At 40.0% G+C, this 13,830-nt stretch overlaps 1 protein-coding gene across 1 annotated transcript; it reads right to left on the reverse strand.

Moving 5' to 3' along the window:
- Positions 1 to 5: 5 nt before the first annotated feature.
- Positions 6 to 13,583, reverse strand: BTG3 (BTG anti-proliferation factor 3; the record flags this gene model as incomplete). The annotated part of the gene is made up of 4 exons (XM_081802731.1): positions 13,442 to 13,583; positions 9,644 to 9,822; positions 5,607 to 5,744; positions 6 to 195 (listed from the first exon to the last, which is right to left on the reverse strand). Coding segments are annotated over exons 2-4 (501 nt in total), but the record flags the coding sequence as incomplete, so codon positions are not given.
- Positions 13,584 to 13,830: the final 247 nt, after the last annotated feature.

Raw genomic sequence — 13,830 nt, forward strand, 5'->3', positions numbered from 1 at the left:
CTTGGGGTCGCAGTCAGCGAACTGGGTTTCACTTCTACTTCCTTACTTGTTTCTTCATCTGAAGAAGAGGATCCTGAATGATAATCAGAGGTAACCTTATCAAGGGCCCTGGTAACTTTCTTGGAGATTTCATCCTTGTTCTCATCCTCATTTTCAAAGCTGGCAACAATGAATGCATTGTTTTTCTCTCCATACCTAAGGATTAAAAAAACAAACTCATAAACCTTGAAGTGCCATCAACAAAAGCAAGAAATTGTCCATAAAACAATCAAACAGGCTTGGATATGCCATTGGTCCAAAGCAAAGAAGGAACCCTCCCAGAACATAACCCTACATAATATAATATCTTAACCCAGGGGCGCCTGGGTGGCTCAGTCGTTAAGCATCTGCCTTCGGCTCAGGTCATGATCCCAGGGTCCTGGGATTGAGCCCCGAATCGGGCTCCCTGCTTGGCGGGAAGCCTGCTTCTCCCTCTCCCACTCCCCCTGCTTGTGCTCCCTCTCTGTCTCTCTCTCTGTCAAATAAATAAATAAAATCTTAAAAATATATATATATGTAATATCTTAACCCAATTCCATGCCAAAAGGCAGACCATCATTTTCTACCTCTGGCTTATTTAATGCAAATAAAAGTGATTCCATTCTCTTCCCAATTTTCTTTCCTACTGCCACTAACAAAAATAATTGTTTAAAACACTTAAGAGAAATTCACTGTTTTGATTACATTTTTGTATATACCATTAAACTGGCTGTACAGCAAAATTTTTTAATGTGTTTTTAACCACTGTAATGTAGATACTAGTAATTCAAGTCACAAATTAACTAGACATTTCCTTTGAGATTTACTTTTACCATGATTAAATAAAAGAGGGGCCTGGGTTGCCTATATCCACACTGACAAAAATGAGAACTGAGGCAACTGAAAAACAAATAACCCCTGAAAATAAAGGGGTTTTTCTTGAATTATATTGCTTACCTAATGGAGATTCCTAGGAAAACTCACTTTCTCATCTTAATTTTTTTTTTAAAAAGTAAAATTTATTTTACTTTTAATCATGCCAAAATATTTTTAGAGCCTTGAGCTAGAAAATCAATTGTCAGAATATGTAACTTTGGCGGGTTGGCTACTAAAAAAAAAAAAAAAGGAAAATTCTGCAATGAGGGAAGATAGCATAATTAATAGTAAAACTAGCAGTTTCTTTTTTTTTTTTCCCCGAGAGAGAGAGAGAGAATCTTAAGCAGGATCCACGCCCAGCGTTGAGCCCAATGCAGGCTTGATCTCATGCCCCTGAGATCAAGACCTGAGCTGAAATCAAGAGTTGGATACTTAACCAACTGAGCCACCCAGGTGCCCTGTAAAACTAGTTTTCATTTGGAGAATAGGAGAAACCCACAAATCTATCTGAATAAGACTGCACAACATAAACACTATGAAACAATTTCTAGTAAGTGTTAGGACAAAGAAAATGAATTGTTAAGCAGTTCTTATTCAATATGTAATTAAAGTTAGGGAGACCAGGTAATTTTAAGCTTAAAAAAACAAAAACCTGGATAGAAAAACAGTGTTAGGGGCACCTGGGTGGCTCAGTAGGTTAAGCGTCTGCCTTCGGCTCGGGTCATGATCCCGGGGTCCTGGGATGGAGCCCCGCATCGGGCTCCCTGCTCAGTGGGGAGGCTACTTCTCCCTCTCCCTCTGCCTGCCTGCCTATTTGTGATCTCTCTCTCGCTCTCTGTCAAATAAATAAAATCTTAAAAAAAAAAAGAGAGAAACAGGGTTAATAATAACTATGTCAATTTCATTTTGAGGTAAGTGTTGTCTCAAATTATTTCTGAATCAGGATATGTATAATAAAGTAAAAGGCCAAGCTGCAATAAAGCCTTTGAAAGTTTTACGGAAATCATGTAGCCTCACAGATGAGTTCTACTTCTTTATATAGCTGTGCTGTCTTCCATTCTCACACAGGCTGAATGGGGCCATAAATGCTACCTAAATATGGGACATAACTCCCTTTTCTATTCTTTTTCAGTTTATCTCATAAAAGGAGTTGCTACAGATGGTGGAAAGAGCACTGAACATGTTTCTGGTTCCGGCTCTCCCACTAACTAGCTCTGTGACAAGGGGCAAGTCATTTAATGTCTCCAGGCCACAGTTTCCTATCTGCTGGGCAAGAAACCTGGAACTGGCTGGATACTGGTTGGTCTTCAGCTCGCGATTCCTCCTAGTATAAGATGCCTGAGCAGTTATGCAAGTTCTTCACAACACAGAATTCTTGTACTATAATTTCCAGTTTACTTAGCTAAGTTTTAGCAATGGAAATGTACCTCTCCATCCTGCCCTGGGTTTAAAGACTCAACAAATTTCAATACAAAGGTTAATTCATATGTTAATAATATCAGCAATATTAACAATGGGTTTAGGCCTACCTTCAGTTTTGCCCATTAATGGAGTCAAAATTCAAGTAAACAGAAAGGCAGGCAATTTGAGAAAAATCCCTTACCTTTGTAGAAACAGAAAACTAAATCAAGGGCAGACACCTAGCTTTATTAACTCAGATTTCTTTGACATGCAAGTTCAATTAGGTACCGCATCTTTCCCTTTCTAGGATTTTGGTATGAGAATTCTCTTCATGGTAAGTGAAGCAGTTTACTATATTATTGTAACATTAGTGTGGGCAGTTAATGTCTTAGAATTAGTAATGGACTTTTAAACTTTCCATTTTTCAACCACACACTGCTAAAATTAAGTCCAATTTAGTTAATTTGAAACAAATCAATAGTATCTAATGCTCTGTTGTATCAGGAAAAGGATTACAGAAATTACAAAAAAAAGGATATACAATATGTTGGATAGATAAGAAAGCTATGAGCCATTCTCAGGCATTCTCTTTATAGGAAGGATCTGTTATCTATTCTGTATCTCCTCACATAGTTCACTAAATGATAACCTTTTTTTTTTTTTAAGATTTTATTTATTTGACAGAGATAGCAAGAGAGGGAACACAAGCAGGGGGAGTGGGAGAGGGAGAAGCAGGCTTCCCGCTGAGCAGGGAGCCCGATGTGGGGCTTGATCCCAGCACCCTGGGATCATGACCTGAGCCGAAGGCAGATGCTTAACAAGACTGAGCCACCCAGGCGCCCCATAAATGATAATCTTTCTAACTACGTAACACTTTGTATACTTCCAATATTTTATCCTGATGGAATAACTCAGTCATACTATGAAGAATGTTCCCTTCAGTGCATTTCAATTTTTTTATAAGTTTAGTCTCTAGTGTACCAATGAGTTATTATTATTAGTGACTCTCAGATATTTGTTCAATTATATAACTGCTAGATTAGCTTTATTTTAATTTTCAGAATATTTATCTTTACAGTTTTGGTCCCAAAGCACTAACCAATATTGCAATTTCCTCTATTAACTTACAATCACCTCTACTCAATTGCTAGCATGTCTTTCTTTGGAGTTTTATTATCATGGAATGAGTACGCTACATTATGAAGGTGATTTCTATTAGCTGTGAAAAAATATCACATCACAGCCAATTTTTGGCAAAAGTTTAATTGTGTGTAAAATTATTAAAAGGCTACTGAATGCAAAGATTTTCATATATTAATAAGATGAAAGAACAATAATTTTTCATTATCTGGAATCATTACGTAATGAAGTATCCACCTAAGCAGAAGGTCTATTTATATAAAGCTTTTATCTTCAGGTGCCAAGATTTAGTTTAAGCCATTTCAAATAAATATGCCCAAAATGTTTATATAATTACCCAACCTTTTAAGCATTTTTGAACATAGAAACATTTCCCTAATGATGTAAAATCATTGTATTAAATACTCATTATTTGACTGGGTAATAATACATTTTGCCAACTCTTTAGCTTTTTTGCTCCCACCTCCACATAAGACTATATGATATTCTTTTGGAAGCTTTATAACTACATGAAAAAGCCCCTTTCAAACACTGCTTATAATTTTCTATGGCTGAGAAGCTGTGTGTTAAATAAGTGAGTCAGGATCTAAGTGCAGGCCTAATAAAAAAGTAAGCAATTCAATATAGTAACTTTGTGATAGCTAGTTCTTATATACTGAGGTCTTCAGCAGGGGTTCAGTGGCCAACGTCTATAAAGTCTGACCTTAGCCTAAGATGAGTCCTAAATTAGTCCCAGAATCTAAAAATGTTTGACCTTCTTGGACCAAAATTGAGATGTCTTGCTCCTTTTTCTAACTGAGAAAGAAGTGCTGGATAATCTACTACCTAAGTTTCCCAAAGCAAGAAGCTTACACAAACAGCTTATACCACGTAGCTCCATGGTGGTCCAGAATAATTCAGTGGAAGAATTACCATGTATTTTTGTCATGACATGTCATCACCTCTACTTTTATTGTTGGAGATCAGGTCAAAGGCTATGACCACCTTTGGAATATATTAGGATTGCATCAAAAAGCATCTCTACTGTAGTCAACAGGTTGAAATGCACTTAAAACCAAAAAGAAATACCCTAAAGGAACAGCTGTAGGAAATCACTTGCTGGGGATTCCATGCATCTATTCATCTGAATTCTTCCTGCCTGGAAACGTCCTTCCCACCCTGTCATCTAGTCAACTGCATCCTTCCCCACCCAGCTCTAGAATCCCCCACTTGGTAGTTTTTTCTAATTCCCAGCAAAGGCAGTAACCTTCTCTTTGTGCCACCAACCACTGCATTTTGTACATATTTCTATTACAGCATAAATCACACTGTTGTAATCTGCTTATTCTTTCTTCTCCCTTATTATGCTTTGAACAACCTGACAGCAGAATGTCCTTTCATTTTTTAAAACCCCACAACTGGGGTGCCTGGGTGGCTCAGCTGTTAAGCATCTGCCTTTGGCTCAGGTCATGATCCCAGGGTCCTGGGATCGAGCTCCACATAGGACTCCCTGCTCCACGGGAGGCCTGCTTCTCCCTCTCCCACTCCACCCGCTCCTGTTCCCTCTCTGTCAAATAAATAAATAAAATCTTAAAAAAAACCACAACTAAGAATGCCTGGTCCACAATTGATGTTTTTTAGAATGAATGGAATTCAATTAGATATCATACCTAACACTCACCTTTTACTATTCTGCTCATTAGATGAGAAGTAATTTCCACTATAAAAACAAAACCATGAAAATAATACTAGGTCACTTAAAAATCAAAAAGGGAGAGGGAGGCAAGAATAGAAACAAACAGAAACAGAAACGAAGCAAAAGTTATTATTACCCACTACAATTTGGGCTTAACTTCTTTCCTAATTTGAAGAGGGGAAAGACAGGTGTACCACCAATGAAAGACAATAACTGACCTATAGAAGTCTAGGTGTCTAAATTCTGCTTCTTGGTATATAATAAACTTCTTGGCAGAGCCCTAGAAAAACCCTACCCAATCAAGTTTTTAAGTTTCTTTAGCTGTAAAAAAGGAATGTAACTAGTCTTTCACCTTCAGATTACAAAGTTCACAACTGAGAAAGCCCAAACAACAGCTTCCAGCCAAAAACACACACAAGCAGGCAGTACCTGAGAGAAGTTCATAAAATCAGTTCCAGCATGGTAATCAGTTCAGCTGGCACACTCAAGAACTCACCGACAGCACACCTCACACGGATCCACCCACAGAGTGAGTTCCTTTGGTAAGCCTAGATCACTGTACAAGATGCAGCTGTTCTCACAGGCTTTCAGGACATCAGGATCAACTCTCTGAAACTTATTGACACGAATGCATCTACAACAAAGTAGAGTAATGTTAATACTTTAACTGAATATTAATCATAAACCTTGTTATAGTATTAGTATTTGCCAATGTGAATTTAAAACAAACCAACCCTGATGGAGAAACCAGGAGCATATCTATCCTAAATAGATAATAAATGTGAACTGAAGGCAAAGAGGCAGCATCATCAGTAAGACTACTCAGCCTGATGTAAAGAGGAGGGCATCTGTCCGAGCCCAGGGAAATCATAAGAACTGGCTTTACATCATTTTAGCCAGAAACTATTCAATCTCACATGTACATTAAAAGACCAAGGAGCATTAAAGCTACATGAAATTACTTAGAGCTCTAAAGGTAGAAGTATTAATAGGTCAAGTTACTATATAACAAAATCTCCAAATAACAATAGACCTTAACCAATGTTTCAAAGATTTTGAAATTCTTGTGATGTTTTGGTCTTTCCCTGCTTATAAATCCCAGACAGTGTTAAGAAAGGTGTCCTTTTCTTCACCTATAATTGTTCTATAAATATATAATCAGTCCAGGACACAGAACCATTCATATTACATAGTTATGATTAAAATATAATCCAAAGTGTTACTGGCTTATCTCATTTATTTGTTACCAAAGGGTTTTCATTAAAAAAAAAAAAAAAAGTCAAAATAATGGAAAAAACCAAAACGAAACAAAAAAAAAAACAAAACTAAATCAATAGAGCCTCTATTCCATCTTTTAAACCTAAGAAATATCACATCTACCTATGGAATGCTCAAAGATAGCTCCCAGGATGAAAGTAAAAATACACGTTAAAGTAAGCATTTTGCTTATGTACAGAAATGGTGGCTACAATAAAAGTATTTACTGCTTCTACAACTAAGAAATCAATCAAGAGATGCCAGGTTTTAGTACTAGTCCTAGTACTTATTTATTAGATGAATTTAGATTAAGTCATTTCAACTCTTCCTCAGATGCAAAGCTCTCAAATATGGAAAATACAAGTTCATTGACAAATAGTAATTATACCACTGAATACAATGACATCAATAGAACATGCTGTTTAAAGTTTTTAAAAAATTATTTGATTTCAATTTTCACTTACAACAGTGAAAAAGTTCTCATTAAGTAACAGCTAATACAGATTTCTAAATAGTAATAATAACTCTTTCTGAAGGTTTACTACACAATGGACAGTTTCCTAAGTGCTTTACATGTATTAACTTTTTATTTTCACAATTATCCTGTAAGTTAGATACCATTTCCCCATTGTAAGAAAGAAAGGAGGCAGAGTTGAGTAACTTGCCCAACTTCACAACTAGAAAGTGGTAAATCCAGGGGGTATTATCTGGACCACTAGACTCCAAAGTCGATTTTATTAAATATCCTATTCTGTCTGTGCTAATCTTAACATGACCATTAACAAGTAAGCAATTCAGAGTAAAAAAAATTGTTTTGCAGCATGTAAGATGCTATTTGTTCCTTTCTTTAAGATGGTCTATGTTTACAAATTCTAGTGTTGTGTAGGTTGATTCAAAAGTCCCATGTGCCCCAGGATCAAAAGCAGTTATAGGTAAGGAGATAGATCTTAGAAGTATGTGTTTTTATTATCTAAAATAAGGGTGATGTAGGCTCTAAGCTTAAAAAACATATATGTAAATAAAGATGCTTAGAGACTCTGCTTCACTTGCATATCTTACATATTTTTGTGCTTTTTTTAACTCTATACTGTGACTACTTATCCATTAAGCAGTCTTCAAAAACAGGATTTTAAAAGCTGCATAAAAACACTCTATCATTTACTTAATGTTGACAGTTCTTTCCAATTTTTTGCAATTATACAGTGTAAGAAACATCCATATTCATACATATTTATCTGCATTTCTGATTATACTTCTAGAATAGATTTTTAGGAGACTTACTGTTCAAAGAATAGGAGTATTTTTACAGATCTTGATAATACTGCCAAATTGCCCTCCAAAAGCCTCTTAGTTGTAGATATTGTGGAGAAACAATTTTAATTTATAAACACTTTAGAAGAAAAAGAACCTTCCAACCTACTCTATGGATTCAAGAGTCTCACTCTGGATAATCCTGTATTCTATTCATTTTTATAATAGTAACAACCCACCATTAAGTCTAATAGTTTTCTACTTCAAAGACAGCTTCAAAATGACTCAATAATGACACTTCTGATCATATGCCAATTTAATCCTGTTTAGCTAATTTTTTCCTCAAGTTTTAGAATTAATGGAAATGAAACTGTATACTGTCTGACCTTTAAGCATTTACTTGACAGTGTCTCTTTTCTCTTTTCTCAGTAATAGTAAAAAGTTGGTTTGGCACTTCCAAAAGCCTTTGTCCAATGTCAATTACATCAGTGTAAAAAGCCTCAACAGCTCTAACTCACAAAAGTTGTTCACTCTATCAGAAATGAAGATGTGCAGGAAAAAAATTAAGAGAATCAAGTGAGAAGATAAAAAATAACTGGAGTCTGCTTTATATGGAACATCCACGTTTCTACTTTATCACATTTTCCAATTTACTAGGAAACCTCCTGGGATAAAAATGAAGAGGAAAATGTATCAATAACTTTGACTCTTCAATAGAAAACATGCTCACCTGTGGCTTTCAGCAAATGAGAACTAAACAAATCATATCTCCACTTCCTTTGTAGACTCCCTGAATAGTCTTGCACTTATAAGAGCTAAGTGACTGAAAGGAAGCCCTTTTTACATCAAAGCACAGAAGTGCTGATTTGAGAAGGAAACTTTGGGGGCAGCAATATGCATAAATAAAAGAATTTCTGTAGTCACAACTGTTCTACTTTTACTTTTTTGTGGCCACCTCCACAAATGGGGCACGGTTTGACAGCTGAGTTATTTAGCAGAACCCAGGTTCTCAACACAGTGATCACATAAATACTAGGGAATGAGCATGCCAGAACATGTTTTGCAGGAGCTTGCTCTTCTTTACTCTAAGCTATAAATGTAACTTATAAACCAGAGTACAAAAAGACAGCTGCAAGTGAGAGTTACTTTCCTTCTCAGAGACAGGGCAATGGTCAAACTGTGTTGTGCAGAAGCCCATAAGAATTTAGGGTCAGTTAGACCTGAGTTCAAATCGTGGAGCTAATATTTACCATTTGTAGGTTGTAATAAGTTATCCTCATCAATAAAAGTTACAGTGGCTTCTACCGTAAAGAATTATGCATAGTATAAATGAAATTATTATTATTTTTTTAAAGATTTTATTTATTTGACAGAGAGAGACAGCGAGAGAAGGAACACAAGCAGGGGGAGTGGGAGGGAGAAGCAGGCTTCCCGCCGAGCAGGGAGCCCCATGTGGGGCCCAATCCCAGGACCCTGGAGATCATGACCTGAGCCGAAGGCAGATGCTTAACGACTGAGCCACCCAGGCGCCCAGTGAAATTATTTGTGTCAACAATGCATTAGGGGTCTAATTTTCTTAGTTCTTGTTTGCCATAAAACTTTTACTTTTTCCAAAAACATGTAACATGTAATTTATTTGTAGAAACAAAGAGACTCGTTTCTCTCAACTCTTACCATGCCCATTTATGGGTGAGTTTTAGGGATCCTCTAGAATTGTGAAAACCCTCAAGTACCTGTGATACATAAAGAAATGCATTCAGTCAGAAGCCAAACTACAACCACAAGACTAACTCCCATGAGCTGACAGTATTGGCCTCCCAAGTCCAGGTAGTGGGACTCCATCAACAAATACCTGTATTTTAAAATGCGTAAGGAAAGAAAATACCAAAAGACACCCCAGAGTTCTGTATTTTGCAGTTAAACTGAAAGAAATGAACTAGACACCTTTCAGTCCTCTGGCCTTGTACTCATTTCAGGAGCTATCAGCCTCTTAGTCCAATCCAACTGTCCAGTCTAATCCTTTACCTGTAGGCCTGTCCTTTTGAAGGTTTTTCTGGATACCAGTGATTTTTATATTTTTCTTGAAGTATAAGAGTCAATTTCTCAGCAAACCTCTCAACTGCCTCTTTTTTCAACTTGTCATGTTTTCGAACTAGCCTCGTAAAAAAGAAGACAACAGCAGCAATTTCGTTCTTCATCTTTCCCTGCAAAGAAAGATAAAAGTTTTTCTCAAAAAAACAAAACACAAAAACTGGAAGATAAAGCTCTGCAAAATATCCCTCCTTCACAGCTCCCTTCTTTCAATTTTATCTTGTGTTTCATTGGCTCATATCTGGAAAAAGGAACAAATAATCACTAAGTTAGGCCATAAAGACCTTATTATAATACTAAGAATCTTATCACTTAGCTTTGTGAAGTTCAGTAAAGAAAGCACACCAAATTGCTCCTGTTGGCCAAAATAAAATCAGAGATATCACTCAAAGAGAAACACTACAATGATACCATTATATACTTTTTACTAAACATGTCAAGGTTTAGCTACAAGAATTTAAGTTTAAAATTCTGTGAAATAATTTGAACTTTAAAACACAATATTGTATAGCTACTATAGAAAACAGCGGTAATTCCTAAAAAAAAGTTAGAGTTACCATAAGACCAATCAATTCTATCCTCATAGCTATACACCCAAAAGAAGTGAAAACATATTTCTACACAAAAACATGTACACAAGTGTCCACAGCATTATTCTTAACAGCCAAAAAATAGAAGCATCTAAATGTCCAACTGATGGACACTGACATTTGTCAATTGATGGACAGATAAATGTGGTTACATACATGCAATGGAATATTCTTCAGCAACAAAAAGAGGAATGATTTACTGATACATGCTACAACAGAGGTGAACCTTGAACACACTGTTAAGGGAAAGAAACCAGTTACAGAAGACCAAATATTGTATGATTGCATTTATATGAGTTTTCCAGAATAGGCAAATCCATATAGACAGGAAGTAGATTAGTGGCCTAGGGGCAGGAATGATGGGAGGAAAGGAGAGACATCAATGAATGAATATAGGGTTTCCTTTTAAGGTGAGGAAAATATCCCAAAATTAACTGTGGTGATGGCTCCACAACTTTGTGAATGTAATAAAACTAATGAACTGTAGATTTTAAATATGTAAATTGCATGCTATGTGAATCCTATTTGAATAACAAAGCTGTTACACATAAAGAAAAAAAAATCCAACATTGAGTTTCTCTAAGTATTCTTTCAGGAACAGAGATATAGTTACCTAAATGATATGACCAAAAACAGTGGTTCTATCAAAACATTTAAGAGAACAGAAATTCAGGGTCATCCACAGAAAAATTAAACTATAAGAAATAATCAGAGGGGCGCCTGGGTGGCTCAGTCGTTAAGAGTCTGCCTTCGGCTCAGGTCATGATCCCAGGGTCCTGGGATCAAGTCCCACATAGGGCTCCCTGCTCGGCGGGAAGCCTGCTTCTCCCTCTCCCATTCCCCCTGCTTGTGTTCCTGCTCTCGCTCTCTCTCTGTCAAATAAATAAATAAAATCTTTTAAAAAAAAAAAAAAAGAAAGAATCAGAGATTTAGCTGCATTGTGGAATTGCCTCAAGAAAGACTCTCTTTAAATGGCAGATCTGATTTACCATTGATTAATCCATAAAGGCAAAAACCTTATCCTGGTATTGTTTCGATGTATATTCTGTCTTTATGTGATGAGCTCATTCATTTGGCTGCTTTAAGTAACTTGGAGTTATTCAGATGCTGCATTTACTAAGCAGTATCACCCCTTTCAGAGCCAATTACCAAAGACATACAGCTTCTGCTATGTTTACTATAAAAACCAACTAACCTAGCTGATAGTTTGTGTTCTCACACATTTGTTTTCTCAAACCTCTTAAAGTCTCTCAGAATGATTCCTTTACTCCTTGTGCAAATTCAAACAAGGGAGCTCACTGTGAAATAAATTCTACAGATCAGGGTGGGTATAGCTGCCAGCACACACCCACCCTGATCTCAGATGGGAAGACACCCAAACCTTCCTACTGGAACCCTAGAATGCCAAATCCACCTTTTCTGGCCAGCTACCAGACAAGAGGAACTGGATATAAGAGCTGCGGAGGTACATACAACCCCAGTCTTCCACAACTGCCGAGGCATCCTCCTAAGAAAAATGTTGAGCCATTTCCACTGTATAAAGTTATATTTATATCCTACCACGTTATAATGGAAAAGAAAACCCACTGCAATTTAATATACGGTTTGGGATGAAAGTTGCTTGTTGATGGAACTACATTAGCTTCCATCTACCAAAGAAAACAAGGAACCACACTAAAGAAAAGTACTGAATCCTTTTAACTGTATCATTCTCCCCATTCATTAAATTTGTCTACTGTGCTCTACATATCTGAGTTTAGGGTTTTGTTTTCCTTTTTGTTTTGTTCTGTTTCATATCAAAAAATAAAAGAAAGGAAGGAAAGAACCACTTAGTGGTTGCTATTGCTTGTAACACAAGATGAGTCATATGGAATTACTTTTTTTTTTTCCGGTTTGAAAAAATGATGCCTGGAATAGCAGAAAAATTAACCCACTCCCACCAGTTAGAATTCTGGGAGTACCAAAAGGTGAAAGACGGAGTTACAAAGTCAGAGAGGGCGAAACTAGAAGCAAGCTGGGCCAATAAGACCTTAGGCGTCTCGAGTAAGTAGCCGCAATTCCTCCACCCACACTCGGAGCGAAAAGCTCCCATTTTAAATATCGCACGGTGACGTCATCCTGGGACGTAGTCACCGCGGCGGCGACTCCTCAAGTTCTACTTTGTTCCACAGGCTCCTCCGCTCACAGTGGCGTGCGTAAAACCCAAAGGAAAACCAAGCCCAACCTTCCAGGAGTTTATAACTTTGTACTTTTCCCTGTGTTCTAACGAAAGGCTAATCGCAACCGTTTCTAGACAAGTATTTCTGATAGACATTCCCAAGGTTGAGGAAGCGGGGATCCTGGCCGTGGGGGTGAGGAGCCCCTGACCAGCCTCAGCGGCGTTACAAGGCGGGCTCTCCGGACGCTGAGGAGACGGCATTTCCCACGGGGCCGGGACTTGGACTTTTTAAGCCATCAAAACCTGCTGCTAAGCACTCACGCTTGGGTTTTAAGAGTGCTAGGTGAGTAGGCATCAAACATCTCCACCCACTCTGGAAAGAACGGCCTGCAAGCGCGTCCAACTTCTGCAATCGCGGTTTTCCCCGAGTTAAGGGGGAAGGGCCGGGGAGCCCCATCCCCCTCCTCCCCCCCAAACAGCCTCCCTCGCAGGGTGCGCCTTCCCGTTCGCCCGCCGGTCCGCTGCCACCGGGCCGACTCCAGTCTCCGGGTGGCCCTGGGATCCAGGACGGGGCTCCCCTCGGGCTCGAACCCTCCCCCCTCCCAGACAGCAAGCCCGGTCCCCGGCTCCAGAAAACGCACGGACGCGGAAGGGGGGTGGGCAGGCGCAAGGCTATCGCCCACCCCGAGCGGAGGGTAACGCGCGGTGGAAACGTGGCAGGAGCCTCGAGGCGGCGTCTCCTCCGTCCCCATCCCGCCGAGGGTCCCGCGGAAACCCTCTCGGGCCACCCCCCCTCCGTCCACAGTCCTTTCTTCGCGCCGGGCCGGGGCCGATGCAACCCGATTCGATCCCACACTCCTCCCCCTTCCCCGGCGCGCCGCCTGCCGCGAGCCTTCGACGTGGCCTCAGGGGCGTCGGGACCACCCTCCTCCCGGTGTCCTCAGCTCCACCATGTCCGCCTCCCCCCCGGCCCGGTCTCCTCACCACCGCCGCCGCCGCCCTGGGGCCGCAGATTTGGCGGTCCCGACCGTCTCCGGGCCGGGAACCGAGGGCGCCGCCTCAGCGGGCCGGCGCTCGGCGGCAGCGAGCGTGGCGAGCCTAGTCCGGACCGTGTGGCTCCCGCGTCGTCGGGCGACCGAGCGCGCGCTGAGAGGGCGGGCGGGCGGGCGGGAGAGCGCGCGCGCGCGCGAGCGAGCGAGCACAGCCCTGAGGCGACGCGCGGGGGGCTCGCAGCCCGGAAGAGAGGAGGGGCGATGACCCGGGAAAGGGTTGGCGCCGCGCGGGACCGGCTAGCGCGCCTTGGGGGGCGGGGGAGGGGGGGAGGGGTAGGAGCCGGAGGGGCGGGGCTTCGCCGAGAGCCCGCCTCCGAGACC

This window comes from Leptonychotes weddellii, chromosome 1 (assembly GCF_054177405.1).
Source record: "Leptonychotes weddellii isolate Sample4059 chromosome 1, ASM5417740v2, whole genome shotgun sequence".
NCBI classification, from domain to species: domain Eukaryota; kingdom Metazoa; phylum Chordata; class Mammalia; order Carnivora; family Phocidae; genus Leptonychotes; species Leptonychotes weddellii.